The following is a 19,440-nucleotide window of genomic DNA, read 5'->3' as shown; positions in this document are numbered from 1 at the left end:
CATTCCCTCCAATCAAAACCCTACACTGTAAAGGCAGGCACTCTATATTCAAATCCTCATTTCACCATTTCCTGTCATCTAGGAATAGCATGAACCGCCCTTCATTTTCTTCTTCTGTAAAATGAGTAAAGATGATATGTCATACAAATTGTTATAACTTTTGTTTTAAGCCTAGACCACAGTCTGATGCATGTTAGGTATTAAATGAGTCTAGTGTGCCTTGGTGTTATTAGGTCCCTGTTTTTAAATGTGTAAGTGTATGTGAGTTTGTTAAGATTACATTAATCACATATAAACTGGCCCAAGACCTTTTGGAAGTATTACCTCCAAACACCCTATACATGTACACTTAAAGAATAACAGTGCTTTGTTTAGAAAACAGCATTAATAAAGATCTAGCGCCAAGGCAACCTTTGATTGAAACAATTCATGCTACAGCACCTCTGATGCTTTATGATATTTAATTCACTTAAATGTACAAATACATTCTTGGGAAAATAAATCAATATTAAGTAGATTACTCATTTACAATAGCCTAAGATTTGTTCACTAAGAAACTGAACATTGAAATGGCATTTAATAGCCATCTTTTCTCCTGACTTGCCTTTGTCTTCTATACATTTTCTCAAGCAAGCATTCTCAGGCCAGTCTTTTAGACAAATAAACCCAAGTATCTGCATGTGTAGAATTACAGTCTTCAGCAGACAACCGGAAACAAGTTTTTTTAGTATTCACAAGTGGCTGCACCCACTCACAGATGTACCCTGGTGTTCTCCTCTTGAGGGTCACATATTTATCGGGCTTCCTGCAAAATTTTCATTCTTTCTTCCCCATACACAAGCCACCCTGCTTCTCCTGCAGTGGGCCTCCAATCCCTAGACTAGATATGGCTACCTTGATACCTCTGGCAACAAGAGACTTCATTTCCTTGACAGGGCCACAGTCGATGGTCATGTGGCAGTTACCAATGTAAAGGATGGGAATGCACAGAGCGGAGGAGAAAAGACAGCAACCAAGCAATGACTCACAGCCTGTCATGGAAGTAGAAGCATCATTTCCACTGTCTGAAAGGTCACTGCAGACCATTTGGCAGGAAGGCACATGAAAACAGGCTTCTGCCTGAGAACCCACAATAGCCACTCCACTTTCCCACCACATGGCAGTATCTAAGTTACAATGTACAGAGACCCCAGCTGTCTTTTCTTGTCTTTTTTTGTTTTGTTTTGTTTGTGTTATATTTTTTTGTCAATAAAACCCTGCACATCACATGCTATTCCTAAGTTTGAAAACATCTTTTCCAAGAGAAAACATACTTTAATGAAGATCAATGGTGACTAGTTCAATAGAGGTAGCTGTATTCTTCTATGCATCTCCAGTTTCTTTCTTTACAAAAGAGAGAGGTTGTCAGGAAATAGCCCATGATCACTCACTAGCTTGTTACAAATACTCTCTGAGTGATTAAATAACAATTAAGATGGAAGGGGTTAGTTAAAGGAGACATATTCCATGTAAGCAAAGGAAGACTACAGTAAATATATATGAATCTATAAGTTTATAAAAAACCTTTACTTACCAAGAAAGTGGGTCAGAGGAGAGGACATCCGATTGAGACTTTAGGCAAGAGTAGCATGGAAGAAAGGGGAAATAGTAGGACCCACAAGGTCCTGGAAACCTACAAGAAGAACTTTATGACAGGCAGATCTGGATCCTGGGGTCCTCCTCAAACTAAGACACCAGCCAAGGAGAATATAGGCAGTAAGCTTCGAACCCCTACCAAGACCTAGCCGACGAACAGGATATTCTCCACCGTTGAGTGGAGAGTGAGATCTGACTCTCACAGGAACTCTGGTGCCCCTTTTCTGACCACGTCCCCTGGATGGGGAGTCCTGGCGGCACTCAGAGGAAGGATAGCTAGTTACCAAGAAGAGACTCGATATTCTAAGAGCATATGTGGGGGGGGGGGGGAGGTCTCCCTCAGTCACAGACATAGGGGAAGGGAGAAGGGGGAAGTGGGAGGGAGGGAAGAATGGGAGGAAACAGGGGAAGGGCTAACAATCAAGATGTAATATGAATAAATTAATAAAATTAAAGAATGAAAAAAAAATAAAAACATAAAAAATATATATATAGTAAATGATAAGTACTTCTTGAAATGAAGAAAACTTATGGGTTCATTAATTCAATCATTTAGTTATTAAACAATTTATTAAGGTGATGTCACATATCTAAGCATTCTCATGCTAGAAATAGAAAAACATTTAAAAAAATCACATACCTGTAAATGATTCTCAAAGGCAAGTGAAATACTTAAACACAAAAAGTACATGACATTACTCTGCAAGAGTGAGGAAAACATAGTAAGGAAGCTCATGGAATAGAGATTGACAAGGCGTCACAAAGATGGCCGTGGCTTGTGTGGGATTTGAAGGGAAGGCTGGAACATCACCCTATGAGAGAAGTGAGTATACCAACCAGGCAGAGAGACTCATGGTGACTCTTGGGTAATAGTACTGTGTTAGCTGATGACTCAAAAGGCTGGGAACCCTTGAGGGACTCTGCATAGCTCAGAAAGTCTTTGGAATCTCTGCTGTACAGTGGGCAGCCAGTTATTAGCAAAAACAAGAGTGAAAAGCGATGCACAGGCTACAGAGAGTCTGAGAGTGACAGAAGACTTAAAGTGGACGTGAGCAAGAGATGGAGCCACGAAGATAGCTGCAGATAGAACAAATAATTTTTTAAAAGCGGAGTGTAGGTCTAGGATGTTTCTAGGAAATGAGATAATTAGGTGAAATATTTTATAAAAATTACTACCAAGTATAGTTTGGCACTGTTGGACATGACTAATTATGCCATTAATGATGCCTTCTACTGAGTGTAAGTAGAAAGGCAGACAAGCTTTAGGAAGAGATAGCAATCAGTTGGCTTTAGACAAGGCTTTAGGTGCTGGGCTTGGATTTAGGTGTCTATGGGACATGCAGGCAAAAGGAGAACATATTAACCTGGTGCTTAGACTAGGCACGTCAAAGGTTGTAGAAGCAGATTTGAACATCACTACCATGCAACCAGTAGCTCAAACAAAAATTAAATCCATCTCAAAACAGGGATATGTCAGAAGAGTAATGCTAGCTTCACATAGCAGCATATTGACTGGTTTTTTTTTTTTTTTTTTGTCAAAAATTGTCAAATACCATGCTTAGAAATATTGTGTTTACCCAATAATATACAACTAAAGATGTATATTAAACATTAAACATTAAAAAAATAAATATTCTAATTTGCATTGTCTTCCTCAGACTAAAAAGTAAAGCATGGAAAAGAAAATGATTGGGAATCAGATATTCTATTCAGAAAACAATGAAGTCCCTACTTTTCTTGGTATCTGATTTCAGAACACTACATGGTGAACAACCAAGAATTTAGTGATCTGCATATAAGCCTGCACATAATATACTTTGCAGTACTAATAATATACAGTTAAAAGAATGGGTAATGACATTTTACAAGGATTTAATACTCCTCCTCATCAAAGAAACTTGTCTCTGCAACAGAAAGAGACCATTAGAGAAAACCACAACCAACCAAAGTGGAGAGCTGGGGAGCCCAGTCTCAGTGGATACATCTCCAAAACACTCCCTGGCCTAAGGCTTAGGAAACATTGTGGAAGAGAGGGTGGAAATCTTGTAAGATGGACAGGAATGGGGAGTTTGTTGTGAGATTGTGTTTTGTAGTGACGTCAGAAGCTACACCCACAAAGCTTCACCAACATGACTGCCTAAACATGAGCTGAACAAGGACACCACCAATAGACATTGCAAAGTGAATGGGGGGCTGGGGAGGTGGAAGATAAGGGTAGATCATGAGTCCTCACCACCACACAAGTACTACAGGCAACCAAGGAATGCTCAGAGTGAGAGAAGCACCAGTTGGTTCTCCAATGCCAAAATGGTCATCCCTGAAAACCCACACACAAGTAAGCTTATACAGACTGAGCAGGTTGTATTTAGAAATATATATGTATAGACACATACACATATACCTCTAATAACAATTAACAAAAAAGTAGGCCATAAATTTGAAAGAGAGAACAGAAGGGCATACGGGAAGGTTTAGAGGGAGGAAAGGAAGAAATGACATAATTATTTTATATTATAATCTCAAAAAGAAAAGAAAAAATCATGGTGCAAAATTAATTCAAGAAATAAAAGAGCAGTGTTTAAAAAGAGGCACATAGATCTTGTACTCCTTACACTTCTTTTTACACTGTCAGTTATAAGTTTAAAAATGAGAAAGACAAAGGATACAGGGATAGCTCTTACTAATTACAAAGTCTCCTTTCATGTTAGGAAAGTAATTTTTATCTCTGAACAAATAATGCCTCTTCTCCTCTGCCCCTATTGACACTTATCTGGACTTTAATTTCCTATCTTTTAGTCAGAAAAAAAATGTAAGAATGTGTTATGAATAGGGCCCTTAGTAAGTAGTAAAATGAGCAAATCAATATTTAGTTTCAGACCAGACATTCTTTTCAGCTTTATCTTAACAGACATGTTGAGACTTTAATACATGAATATTTGTTAAGGTGTCAGTTTTATAGTGATGTCTCCAGAAAACCAGGTGGAACAATGAGCTTTCTGTTTAACATATATATATATATATTTTTTTTTTAAAGCTATGTTTCTATTTGCAATCTTATAGCAGTAGTCCTAAGCAATGCTGAAAATTTTAAAGAGGAAATGTGTCATTTCTTTATTTTCCCAAAAAAAAACAGTACATTGGCTCACGTTTGATTTTCTATGGAGCTGGAAGCTAACCCTGAGGCTTGAGCATGCTGGGCAAGCACTCTTTCACTGAGCTACATCAGCGGCCTTGTTTGTCTCCTCCCTAATTTTAAGCAGTGAGATAGAATATTAGCATGACTCAAAAATCTGATGACCACACTGCTCATCTGATACTGTAAGAATACAGATAGTCGGTGATATCTGAAAGGAAATCTTTTAAAATCATTCACTAAGAATGTAAGATAGTCTATGTTAATAGTTCTAAAACATATGGGGCTCATGTTATATTCTAGGGCTATAGCTGTCAAGTACAAGACCCAAAAATGTTCTCTCTGCAGCTTGTTTCCTCATTTACAAATAAAAAACAATAGTAATATCTAATTCAAAAATATTTTATACGTGTCAGACATATAATTCTTGATACATAAAGAATTTTAGCATCTTCAATTGCTCCTACTCTTCTTTACCTTTTCTTTTTTCTGTAGCATGTCTCATCTTACACAGTGTATATTTAATGTTATTTTTTTAATTATTATTTTTATTGTCTGTTTTCTCCACTAGAATACAAATTCCATGTGGAAATATGTTGCTGCCTATTTTTAGTGACATATTCTAAAAAACAATACTAGCATGATCCAAAAACTATATATACTAAATAAACATACTCCTTTTACTACTGTTACTCATGGCTAAGTCTTTCTATGGGATCGAAATGACACTCTTCTTACCCAGTCAACACACAATGTTGTGTGACACTGGGTATCAAAGTCTCCGATAAAGAAAAGACTGACTATAAAATAAAAGAGAAGATGATAAAAAACCTGTGATGTCATACCTAGAAAAAGTACTTTAGATCTCTTATTCAAAAAGAAATAAATTCAAATTTATAGAAATCTACATTGACTTACAAAAATGATTTTCCTCCCAGATATACAAACAAGTAAACATGCATAAATAAATAAGTATATATATTATACACACACACACACACACACACACACACACACACACACACATATATGGAATATATACACAACTGAGATGGAGAGGTAGGCACACACAGGCTCTGGCAGCTATAAATTCACAGCAATAGAAAACCATTTATGGAGCATCTGTGTACCAGTTATGGGGAGATATATATTTTTCCCTGAGTTTGTAACTAAAATGCAGTTAATTAGCATTTTCAAAACAGAAAAAAAGCTAAAAAGTAAAAAATATAAATAGACCCATTCAATCTATGTGCCACAGGCGCTTTCATTTTGAGTAGTTAAATCTGTCAGCTACCTTATCACTGATAAATGTCTATGCATAGACAATGCTTCTTGTTGGTCACCGAATCCCTGTGACGTATTCCAGGTGCCATTCTTCATAAGGCATGAATGAAGATTTGCCGATGTCTTTCTTCTGTTCTTGCAAAGAGCAGAGAGCCAGCCTTAGTTGTTCTATGTGTCCCAATACATCATACATTTATAATTTTAGGACTGTATAATGCTTATGAGAAATTATGTTTTCAGAACAAAAGAACCAGACACTGATCCTGGATCAGAACTGAGAAGACTCATTTCTCTCAGCATGCTGGATGCTGACATCCTGCATCTTCATGCTCCAGCCCGTAGCACTTAAGTTGCTGTTACTCATCAGACAAGGACAGCTTCGAGGAAAGCCTCTGATCCCAATTGGTCCAGCATTTCAGACTGTTTCACACAGGACTCTAATTAAGCCTGGTATTTCTCTACGTTTACAAACTGGACCACAAATGCTATTCCTGGCTTGTTTAACCATTTTATCCAATTTTATTTGGGCCAATACAAAGGTATTGCTTGCCCCAAATCAGCCAGAAGAAACCTTAAGAGAATGGTGCCCCATTTCCTCTAAGGAGAGTTGGGTAGGTTTTTGGTTGCGCTCTTGGGCTACAGATGTTTATTTTCATTAGGAGTCGGTTATAAGTTATTATTGGTCTTATTCACAGAGAAAATGAGTTTTCCGTTATTGTTCTTTTGCAGGTATGCAGATAGGGATTGAAAAGAGAGAAGGGGAGATATAGAAATATATAGAGATGATAGGACAAAAGGTAGATTATTAAATCTACCCTTCAACTTAACACCTTAATTGTTACTCACAAATAAGGTTATTTTTAATTCATTGGTATAGAATTTTATATATTGATGAAAAGTAAGTTTAATTTTGATACACTGGTATGGAATTCATATTTAAGATTATTCTTCACACACATTGTCTATATTTCTACTCTAATATGAGGTATTGAACCCGTATAACTCAATTATAATACAAGGTTTACTTCCAATACTTTGAAAATGCTATTGCAGGCTGTTTAGGATAATTAACTAATACAAGGCACTTCTTACTTGATCAGATCATGGTCATGTCAATTACTAGTCTATTTTCATCACAAAAAAAAAACACATCTTAGGTTTAACAGATAGATATGATTCTACAGATATATAAGGTAAAATTGTTAGATAAGGTCTTCAAATGCCTCTGAGACCTACAGAATATGCATGGCATTTAAAGATTTTTTTTATTATTATTTTAAAGATTCTTTGACAATAAGATAGGTTAACTCCTGGCAATATCCAGCCTGATTGTTTTGTGGTTCTTCTTTTCATGTATAGTTTATTGTATTTATGTGTAATAATATATAGGTAAAAAAGAAATATAATAAACATATTTTTAAAACTTGTGTAAAAAGGAACACTTAGAAGCTCCAGCAATCCACCTAATTTATTTTTTACCATGAAGATATCTATATAAAGGAAAAGTAATACACATAGAATGCCCACTTAATAATCAATCCTGCTTCCTCTATAGTTTTTTCTATGGAGGTCAGTTTTTAATGAGCTTTCCTCTGTTAGTACTATTATGTCATATAATCTCATAATAATACTGATCTAAAGAAAGAAAAAATGTAGTGATAAAACATCTCCTAATGATGTTCTGCTGTGTTCACAGATCAGTGTCTTGTTTGGATATCTATTATCAGAGGAGCTTCTTCCTGCAGCCGATGGGAAAAAATACAGAAACGCACAGCCAGACATTACACAGAGGGAGAGACCTTGGAACACTCAACCATACATGGCATATCTCCATCAAATCCCTCCTTTCAGAGCTTAAGGAACCTCATGGAAGAGCAGGTAGGAAGAGTGTAGGAGCCAGAAGAGGTGAACACCAAGAAAAGAAGGCCCTCTGAATCAACATGAGCAAAGCTCACATGAATAATAAATTAATAAATAAAAATCACAACGCAAACAAAACACACTATTTATAATAGTTATTACATAGAATATCTATATAAGTTATAATGCTAACAATGCATATAGATAAAATAAAACATAGTATATATAGGGCAATATTCTTTAATTTAGAAGTTGTAAATAATCTGGACATAATCCTTATAATATTATATTATTGGTTTAAAAATCTTAAAAATACAGAATATTTGAAACACTGATGTAATTTCATTAATGTAGCACACTTCCTATTTATATGATATAAAATTCATGTAAAAAATAAATAAAAAATAAAAATAAATTTAAAAAAATAAATTCATGTAAAATAAGTTTTAATGTTTATTAAAAGTATTGATCCACTCAAATAAATGTGATATGTAATTTAAGCCACACAGTTAGGACAGAATGGTGAGTAGATCCGAGTGTGTTCACAAGCTCGCAGGCATTACCCTGCAGTGCTGACCAATGGTGTTAGCTTTAAAAAAAAAGACAGAAACAGCAGCAGCATATTGTTTAAATGACATGGCGAAGGGTTAAATCGTCTCAATCAAGACTCATTTTTTTCTCCCAGTTTTTCCAGCTGTTCTCTTCCAATTAAGTACTCTTCATTTCAAATACACTTAATTTGTTCCATTGATCATAACCAACGCTTAGAAGCCTTTACCTATGCTTCTTCACTTCTGTGATGCAAACACTAACAAAAGCCACTAGGTTCAGCTTGAAACATCCTAAGAAAACATCCACACATCATTCTCAGCAAAAATTATAATTTCAGAAACAATCACCCTGCTTCTAGCAAAATAGAAAAGTATCTTCTGTATTTCAGCTGGTAAGTGGTAGACCAAACTACTTCTAAGAATAAGTCTCAGATATAACAAAAATTGAATAGCTACTCACATTAATCTAAATGTATCAAATTATGTCATGATATAATTCCTAGTTATGTAATGAAGAGGTATTATTAGCAATTCTTTTAAAATAACCAAAAAATTGTAATTGAATTTTATTTCGAAGGAATTGGCTAAACGGACCGGCCTTTCTTTCTGTAGTGCTAGCACTCAACAATGCTGCTCATCCCAAAATAAGGCTGCCCAAAAAGCGTTTTTCTCGATACATCTACCATATTTCTCATAATGCAATTTATATAGGATTCCAGTCAATAAAAAGAAATATGGTTTTCTTCTAAACTGTCACAAAAATCTATACCACAGCTTAATCAAGTCGCACAGTCTAAAGGCAACCTGAACGATCAACGGATGGCAGCATGCTAGCTGCTCTGACAACATGTTAACGAAGGCTTTTTTGGTTATTTAAAGTCTTTAGATATTGAACAATCTTGCTGCTAGTACCCATTGCATGAAGCAAATAAATCAACTGACAAAGGCCATTCGTCACACATGTTTAGTCAAATTAAAATACATGAATTAATTCTCCAAATGAGACTCACATTAAAACTGCATTAAACTTGGAAGAAAACCGTCATTAGCTTTAATATAATCTCATGAGTTTGTAATTGTGTGATCTAAATTTTTAATTAATACTTAAGGCTTATTTGAGTGCCCACAACAATCTTGATTCAAGAATGTTCACTGACGTGTTCTACCACTGCAAAGGCACATTTTTTTCCTTTGTAAGAAAATAAATAACTACTTTTTATGTGGAAGCCCGTTAGCTTTCTAAGAATTTAAGATAAAACAATCATTGCACTGTTTTAAATAACAATAAAAACTAGAGCTAAAACAATCTTTTCTTAAAAAGCATCTGCAAATGTAAGATTTTCTTTCAGTGCTATTGAAATGAACTGCATTAATTGTTAAATGTTAGATGATTTCTGAAAATCTGGATGTTCCTAACAGCACTTATATTTAAATCAGATAATATTTTCACCAGGAGACTTACATTTTAAATACAACTGGTAATCCAATCCCAAATGTATATGGTCCCCAAGATTATATATATACTGTTATCATTGTATAGACTGAGCAGGTTGTAGTTATATATTCAGTAACATATGTGTACATGCAAACATGCATGCATGTATATATGTAACAACAGAGAAAAAGAAGCCATGCATTTGAAAGAGAGCCAAGTGGGGGACTTATAGGGAAGAAAAAGAAGGGGGAGGGGGAAATGTAATTAAAAATTTTAAGAACAAAAATTATTATTAAAAAGAAACAAGGAAGCATCATCATTTCATCTTATCTGAAAATCTGTTGCTCTTAGGCAAATGTATTCAACGCCACTGCCTAAGGGTACAGTTCTTAAACATAAGCTTTCCAATGATCTAAGGAAACCAGTGAGCTCTCTCAATTTCTTCCCAGTGGAAAAATGTTAAAAGCATTTATTAGGTGGTAATAGAAATAGACTTGCTACATATTGCTATGAAAGAAAAAAAATTCTACTTTCAATTTTTTGGTCAAAAATTTTATTTTCTGGTCATACTTTTAAAAATATTATTGGTTGATACTCACATTTAATAGTAATTAGAGATGTTAGTTACATTTTCAACTACTTTTAGCCATCTGTATCAAATCATCCAACAACAACAACAAAGAACAAAAAAAGATAGAAAGAAAAAAAAAACCACCCTTAATTTCAATAAAACTATTCAGTACATTCAAAGAAATTATGCATACTGAATGTAGAGATTCGGCAATTAAATTTGCTGTATGCCTGGTCCCAGGATAGACAACACGGGTAAGAGTACCTGATATCCACTCAAGCAGCATTCACTTCTTCGATTTCAATATAAAGAATATGTGTGCATTTCTTACGCGGTCCATGTGATATATACACTGTTACTACAAATGAATTATTCTTTAATTCAACTTTGTAACTGCAGAGCCTTTCACAGCCTGATGGACATGTATATTTCTCTACATGTTCAGTGGCTTAGAAGTGTTCCTAATTTCATAATTAAAAGACTTCCAGAAAATTCAGTGTCCAGCTCACAGGCTCTCTGTTAACAGTGACATGTGCCATCCTGGAACAAATCCCCAGTTCCACTTCAGGTTTCCTGCCTTCCTTCACAAGACATAACCCCAGTAAATGACTTCGAAAACAGTTTGAAATACTGATCAAAGCTCCAACAAATTATATGATTTGGCCCATGCCTACCAGTGGTGATGTCATCATCCACGAGGTCGTGCTCTTCTTCCTGGACTTTGGCTTCTGGCCCCGAGGAATCTGGAGCAGCTGCCATAGTCTGCACGGCTTCTGCTGTGACTCCAGCTATAAAAGGTAAAAATGTCAAGATTTCACTTCACAAAATGAAAGAAATGGAGTGAAATTTGTAAAGCTTTCATTTACTCAAAAGATAACTTTCAATAAAGTATAATATACAAATAAATTAATAAAGTATTTATCTCTGATACATTTATTTATATGGGTGGATGTACATAAGTCTATCCCATATATAGTTTAATCAACATCCAAGATAATCAGACACAAAATGCTGATATAAATTTTATTCTTACTGATTTGTTTCACCAACAGTTTTGCTATACTTACATTCTCTGATTTAGATAGAATTGTGCAGCAATCAGAAAAAAAATGCGAAGTGGAGAACTAATTCAAAGGTTTACTCTTCTATGTTAGTGTGCTCATAACCTGGGGTTGACAGGAATGTGAGGACAAAGGCGCTGTGCCCTGAGACATGCACTGCCAACAACGAAAATCACTTTCCTCTATGAAAGGGTTACGGAGGAGGAACATAACTATCATCCTGAACAGGCTCCATTCTGCTAGTTCACACAAATATCTTGATCCTGCATAGCCATATTTCTCTCTCTCTCTCTGAAGATGTATTCTATTGTTAATTTGCATTTACCATATTATTTCAAAGCTGGCAATAAAAAAGTAGACTTTATAGTGTTTTTATATAGTCTATCATGGCTACTATAGACTTCTATTCAAGTCTTTTAAAGACTTACTTTAATATTTGCTTATGTGGGAGCCGCCCAACTGTTTTAGAAACTAAACACTATAGATACTGAAGGATTTCTTTTGGTATACAGTAGACTGGCCTACTCAATTCTCCAGGCTTACTAAAGGCACCCAGAGGGAAAAAAAAAAAAAAAAACCTTAACTCATTCACCATTGGAAATGATGTCAAGCTGGACACATCAGTAGGTGACCAGAAGACCTAAAGACTGAATATGTAAAACAGGATGCTCCATCATAATAGCATCACTTGTCGAGCTGTTTCATGGAGGAAGGGGAGGGGCAGAGGAGGTAAAGAACTAAGGGAAAGAAAGAGGAAATGATAATACCAAAAACTGGTCCGCAGTGAATAGAAGATGATGATGTTACCACTTTATGTTAGTATAATTATTGCTGGGTACACAAGATCAATTTTAAGATGAAGGAAGGATTTATTAAAAATATATTATTTAATCTATACCATATACTTAGAAAATAATCACAAAAAGAAGAAGATAGAAAAGGAAACAAAGGCTGGCGAGATGGCTCAGTGGTTAAGGGCGCCACCTGCTCTCAACAAAGGTCCTGAGTTCAATTCCCAGCAACTACATGGTGGTTCACAGCCATCTGTAATGTGATGTGATTCCCTCTTCTGGTCTGCAGGTGTGCATGCAGGCAGAACACTGTATACATAATAATAAATAAATAAATCTTTAAAAAAACAGAAAAAAGAAAAAAAGAAAAGGAAACAATGCATTCCTAAAAAGACACATTGTTCAAATAATTTTTAAAAATCAAAGATCATTCTTTCATATAATTGAATTAAAATATAACCTTGGAAATCTCACTCTCATTTTTTCCTAGCACTCAGCAATTGGAAACAATCAGAGAAGCTAAAGACATTGAAGAAAACTTGGATAGTAATGATCATCTGTATTTTCATTTTCTATGAAATTAAGAAATTCAATGAAAGTGAAAGTTGAGGCATATAAGTAAACCATTTATGTCCATCCTATTTAACCAGACAAAGATAAAGAACTCAACGTAACACTACTGCTAAGTTCTAGAGCCAGAGCAGAAATGCAGGCCTTCTGAGCTAAAACCCCAAGTCTTTTCATTACAAGGTTCTCTCGTACAAGTGAATTATTGGGACAGGATGGGTGGTGTTACAGCATTTTACAGCATAGCTATGAAGACTCAAATGCATGCAGCACCGTGCGAATGTTGTCAAACCATCCATAGAGCTCTAGAGCTGTACAAGGCATCCATCCATTCCGCTGGAGACATTCAGGATTGTGGATAGAGTTTTAAGATCAAAACACATATATCACAATGGAACTGAGGTCAAAAGACCAAAAATTTATATTGGTTCTTTGATGGATGTGTTTCAGTACCATGGGTAATAAAACTTGGAAGAAAAACAAAACACTGTCCATTGAGATCTCACATGACTAGAATGCCAAATATCATTAATGAAATACTAGCAAACAGGGGTTAAACAGGTGGTGTATGCCTTTAATCCCAGCTCTCAGGAGACAGGCACGTGGATCTCTGTGATTTGGAAGCTACACTGGTTTATATAGCAAAGTTCAAGACCAGCCAAGCTACATAGTGAGGCCCTGTCTAAAAAAAAAAGAAGAAGAAGAAGAAGAAGAAGAAGAAGAAGAAGAAGAAGAAGAAGAAGAAGAAGAAGAAGAAGAAGAAGAAGAAGAAGAAAGAAAGGAAGGAAGGGAGGGACGGAGGGAGAAAGGGGAATTAATGAGTGAATTAAACAAGTAGAGGGTTGGAATATATATACATGCTTATATAACACGGCCAAGAAGAATTTACCTCAGGGATACAAGTCTGGTTCAGTTTTTAAAACCGACCAGTTTAATCCACAGAGTGAGCTAAAGAAGATCATAAGATCATAGTAATTGTTTGACAAACATCGACACATCTTTAAGATGACTTTTTAAAACTAGGAAAATCAGGAACTGAGGGGAATTTCTTCAGCTTGTAGAAAGATGTCTAGTAATTCTGCAGCTGACACTTATATTTAATGAATGAAATCTAATCCCTTCCACACTAAAATCAGGAATAAGCAAAGATCACACTCTGACCACATTTGCCTACTTAACAATATGACAAACGCTATCAAATACCAGAACAGAAGATAAAATATGAACACTTTGAAAAGAACAGTGCAAACTCCCAGTATGATGTTCATCTCTGGGCACTAACCTGCCTGAGTTCATACATGTAGACAGCTTGCAAGCCACCTGGACTTTCACACTGAGACTGAGCCCTGACACTAACTTTCTTCGAACTCTGCCTTGTACATCATCTATGGTGAGACTTAACCTATTTGATTTCATGAACCAATTCCTTTCAGGTAATGACCTCTTGTCCACCTACCTACCAATTCATCCATCCATCCATCCATCCACCGACCTATTGATTCTGGTTCTGTCTCCCCAAAGATACTATTTCAAGAAATAAATGGTTGCCAATGTAAAAACTCCGGAGAATTTCAAAAGACAACTACAAAAATTAGTATTGCAGAATAAAAGATAAACCCTGAATCATTCATATTACCACCATCCCTACCTTGAAGCTTCTTCTTGCAAGGGCTCTACAAACTCTACCTCACTGACACTTTCTAGCTTCATATCCTTTACATACATGCACTGTGTCTGCATGGAGGGGGCGCGGACATGGGGGTGTGTGTGTGCATGTCTATATGTGTCTATGTGTATCTGTGTGTGTCTGTGTGTGCCTACATGTATCTGTTTTTGTGTGTATGTGTCTGAAATGTAAACATAAATTAGAACTAGGTTCCCCATATGATGAGTATATGTAATATTTGTTTTTCTTTGTCTAGTCAAATTTATTATCACTTAATATAATTTCTAGATCCATTCATTTACCTAAGAATTTCATATTATTTCCAGTTTAATAAAAGTCCCCTGTGTATATCTCTTCTGGAGTAACAAGACCTGGTGCTGGCATGCCAGGAGGCTCTGGTGAGGACTTCATAGTCAATGGTATATAGGGTTATAACAGCTTGAGTGTGGAAAGATAAGGAGGCAAAGCAAGCACAGGGCCCCATAGAACTCCCCCAATCATTCTCAAAGGACATCAGCAATAACTGCCCAACCTCTTACCAGCCTCACCTTTGAAATGCTCTTCCACTTCTCAATATTGCCACAATGGATATGAAGCTCTTACATATGGATCATTAAGATGAAAGCACATCCCAGCTAAAGCATATATCTTATACAACATTAACTCCAAAGGAATTATGTAAATACAAAATGTAAAACAATTAGAATTTTTTAATGAAAATATCATTAAGCCCTAAGGTTAGACTTGATATTAAAAGCATGATCCATACAAAGAAATATGGATTAAGTGGGTCTCATCAGGATTATAATAACGTTAGTTCTGCAAAAATCCTATTAATGGGGGGAGGAGGAAGACGAGACAAAGACCAGAGAAAAAAGGTTTTGAAAAACCATATACCCAACAAGAGACCAGTACATAGACTGTACAATAAACTTCCAACTCTCACAGAGAGCAGTGTTCCAATTCCTCCTATGTATTAAGCAAAGTACATACAATCCAGCAATTATTATTAGGGACTGAAATGATATGTCCTCATGAAAACCAATCCGTAAGTACACACGGCAACATTATCTACAAAAGCCAAAAAGTGGTGAGACTACAAATGGTCTAACTGCTCCAAATTATAACATAGCCACACAGTGGAGTGCCGTTCAGTGATACAGGAAGATGGGGTTCTGAGAGCTGCTGCAATATACACACTAGAAACTTCAAGAAATTACCTCATCGTATGTTCCCAAACAGCCAGGCAGTGAAATCTATTGAGACAGAAAGGAGACCAGCACAGTGGCCTAAGGATGAGCGGGAGTGGGGAGTCAGGACAAACGCTGTTGAGTGGTGGGGCTGGCCTTCAGGTGTGCATTTTCCAAACTGGACTGTGATGGTGGCTGCACAGCTGTATGAAAAAGCAAAGAGCTCTCCAGATTGCGTGTATTTGGGGAAAGTTTAGTTAATGAATTATACCTCCATAAGGCTACTCATAAAGCTAGCCTGGCTTTCTAACATTCTGTATCAACCAGGGCACCTATGCCACTGTGCGTACACTGTGGGACTCCCCAAAAACTGTAGAAGAAAAAATTAACAAAGAGTATTTATGCAGAAGGAGAGTGAAATTCCTGCAAGAATTTTCTTCTATCAGGAATACCTAACTTATTCTTGCTTCGTTTTGTTTTTGTTTTGAGGTAGCATCTTACATAGCCAGGAATTTGCTATGTGGCTGAAGACGGCCTTGAACTTCCGATCCTCCTGCCATTACCTCCTTAGTGTAGTGCTAGGACTGATTACCACTGTATCAACTAAACAACAACAACATCAACCCATGAATGCATGCTCTAAAAAAACCATTTAAGCTATAATCCTGGTTTTACCTGAATGTGCAATTATAACTGTTAACCTTCATAATTTTCAATGCTATGTAGATACCAATAGGTAAAGCTCAATGTTGTAACTCCCATAGGGCCATGCATTGATGGCAACCAATTCTCTAAGACTCTCTAAATGTTATGGAAAACAGTGATGCCTAGAGGTGCTCAAGATAGACAGCCAAATCTCAACACTCTCATCAAATCCTCCATCAAAGCCAATTTTAGCAGTCTGTTTTCAGGAAATAACTTAAAATTTCAGGCCATATAAAGATCAATAGCATTTTAAAATAATGTGAAACATGTTATTCTCTATCCGCAAAAAGGTAGCATCACAGCACTGTTACAAAGCCAAAACCGTAACTTGGCTCCTTTCTGGTCTTCACATTATTTAGATGCGTGAAATTTACTCTTTTAAAGCAGACAGACATCACAGTGTTAGTGGCTGGTGGGGGCTAAGAGTATATAACAAAGGATTTGATAAATCAACCTTCAAAGACAAAGCTAATCTATATCCTGCTTGTGGGAGTGTGTCCATGACCACATTGTTCAAAACTAGGAGCCTAGGTGATATAATTTACTATAGTAAACTTAACTATTTTGAAAAGATATAAGACAACACTGTAACAGAGTCATAAAACAGAGCTGAAGATTATGAGAAAATATTTTCTCTGTGTGTGTATGAAGAGTGTACATGTATGAGAACACATACAGATGTGCCTGTCAATGCAAGTATTTGTGGAGGCCTTAGCTTAACATGGGGTATCTTCCTTTATCTTTCTCTACCCCGACCCCCACATCTTATCTTTTGACACAGGCTTATTCTGAGAACTTGGAGCCCACTGATTGGCAGGGTAGGCCAGCAAGCCTATCAGATACATATGACTCTGCTTCCACAAACACTGGGGGTTACAGGTTTGCATTGCTGCACTTTGGTTTACATGGGTACTAGAGATCTGAACTTAGGTTCTTAAGCTTTTTAAATATTTATTTATATCTTTCATTAGTGTCTGTATGAATGCATATGTACCACATGTATTTCCAGAACCTATGAGTGCCAGAAGAGGGCACAGGATCCCCGGAACTTAACAGTTACATGTATTATTGAGATGCCTGGTGTGGGTGCTGGGATCTGAAGAACAGTGTGTGATCCTAACCGCCAAGCTCTATGTCTAGCCCTCAGGGGCCCATGTTTGTGCAACAAGCATTTTACCTAATGAAACCATCTTCCTAACCCCTGTAGTATTGTTTCCAGTGAAATACAAAGACAAGAGAAAATTAGTGTCTTAATGATATAAAAAGCATAAGCTTTTCAAAGCATAAGATCATTTCCTTGTGGTTCATTATTTTAAAACAAAAAGGGAGAAATATTCCTGGAAATTAAAATTTTTCCGTGTAACCTTGGCTATCCTGGACTCACTTTGTAGAGCAGGCTGGCCTCCAACTCACAGAAATCTGCCTGCATCTGCCTCCCTGGGTGCTGTGATTAAAGGTGTCTGCTACCACAGCTGGCTTAATAGGAAGACTTTTATGAGACCTTACTGATTTCTATATACCAAAGTCAATTATTAGTGTCAAAGACCTATGTTAATTAAATGTTTCCACTTATATGTATGTGTGTGTTATACATATTATATGTGATTATATATATATATATATATATATATATATGTTACTTTTAATTAGTAGAAGAATGTTTTTAATGTAAATATAAAAATATGGTCTTCAAAATCAATAGACTAATATTATCCTTTCAATTTCACCAAGAAGAGGTGGAGAAATGGCTCAGCAGCTAAGAGCACAAGTTGCACTTCTAGAGAACCCAGGTTCAATTGTCAGCACCCACACAGAGATACATAGCATCTGTAGGTCTAATTCAGTAGGACCGGAAGCCCCTTGTGACCTATGAGAGCACCAGGCATGCACATGGTGCACAGACTTACAGGTGAGGCCCTGGACACATAAAATATGCTTTTATTTTTATTTCAACAGTAAAATATAGATATTAGTTAAAATGTATGTTTCATGTCTTACATATTATCTTTATAGACATTAAAATGAACTCATGAGAAGTCTATAGTGTCATGTGACTAACAAGGTGAGCAAAGATAAAATACTAATTTTAATTTTGTAAGATTTCTTAATGCAGCATGTTAACCAAGATTGGGATATAAAACCAGTCGGTTCACTGTACCTTTATTATTTTACTGAAGATTAGATGGAAAGAGTAATGCTGTTAGAGTGAAGAATAAAATCATACAAAATGTTAATAAAAATTATATTTCTCATTCTCATAAAATATAGGCTTCCAGTGAGATTGAAAAATATATCTAAAACAATAGCAGGTATTCTTATTTCTTCAGTTTCTCACAACTGCGATTTTCCAGTGATCTAATTAAAGTACACTTGAGGCGATGGTTTGATGTGAACATTTACTGTGCATGAAGGGAATGTGTGACTGTCTCCAGTTGCAGCAGAAGGCAGCATTCATTGGAAGCAGATCTGTGCAGTGACTGACCAGCACTGTTCCACACTGCCCACCATCTCATGACAGACAGACGGCCTGCCTCACATTAATTCACTTCACACCACATGTATCGATCCGCAGCCGTTCCCTAGTCTCTCTGCACACACTGCCTGTCTGGCTGCCTACATTCACATCAGCACATACACACAAAGGCCATACAAGATAACCTTTTGCTTTCCATTAAAGACACAGTATCTACTTTTCCTTCTCTAAGTATGAAAAATAGAAATTAGAACACTATATAGATGTTGTCTTATGAAAAGAATTCATACAAAATAATTTAAAAGGTAGTTATCCCTTATTTTGAATAAAGATCCTTTCAATTTATCAGAAACAAGCCAGCTTAGTAAGGAAAGGCACAATGCAACTAGAGAAATAAAAATATGATTAAAATAGTTTAAGATTAAATCAGAATATAATAATTACTTGGTAACATGAGAATTCATGTTTAATTAAGGAGATACATTTTTCTATCTAATATTTTGAAATATTTGTGAAAC

At 36.0% G+C, this 19,440-nt stretch overlaps 1 protein-coding gene across 2 annotated transcripts in view; it reads right to left on the bottom strand.

The window, feature by feature from the left end:
• The window catches only part of Wdr7 (WD repeat domain 7), a 277,717-nt gene that overhangs the window by 154,165 nt on the left and 104,112 nt on the right, over positions 1 to 19,440 (bottom strand). For both annotated transcript variants that reach the window (XM_051163424.1, XM_051163423.1), the window contains one exon: positions 11,144 to 11,257. In XM_051163424.1, the coding sequence (XP_051019381.1) occupies positions 11,144 to 11,257 (114 nt within the window). The remainder of the gene's footprint in view (positions 1 to 11,143; positions 11,258 to 19,440) is intronic.

Source organism: Acomys russatus, chromosome 20 (genome assembly GCF_903995435.1).
Source record: "Acomys russatus chromosome 20, mAcoRus1.1, whole genome shotgun sequence".
In the NCBI taxonomy this organism is placed as follows: Eukaryota; Metazoa; Chordata; class Mammalia; order Rodentia; family Muridae; genus Acomys; species Acomys russatus.
Note: the sequence above shows the minus strand (reverse complement) of the source record. Positions and strands in the feature narration are given on the sequence as shown.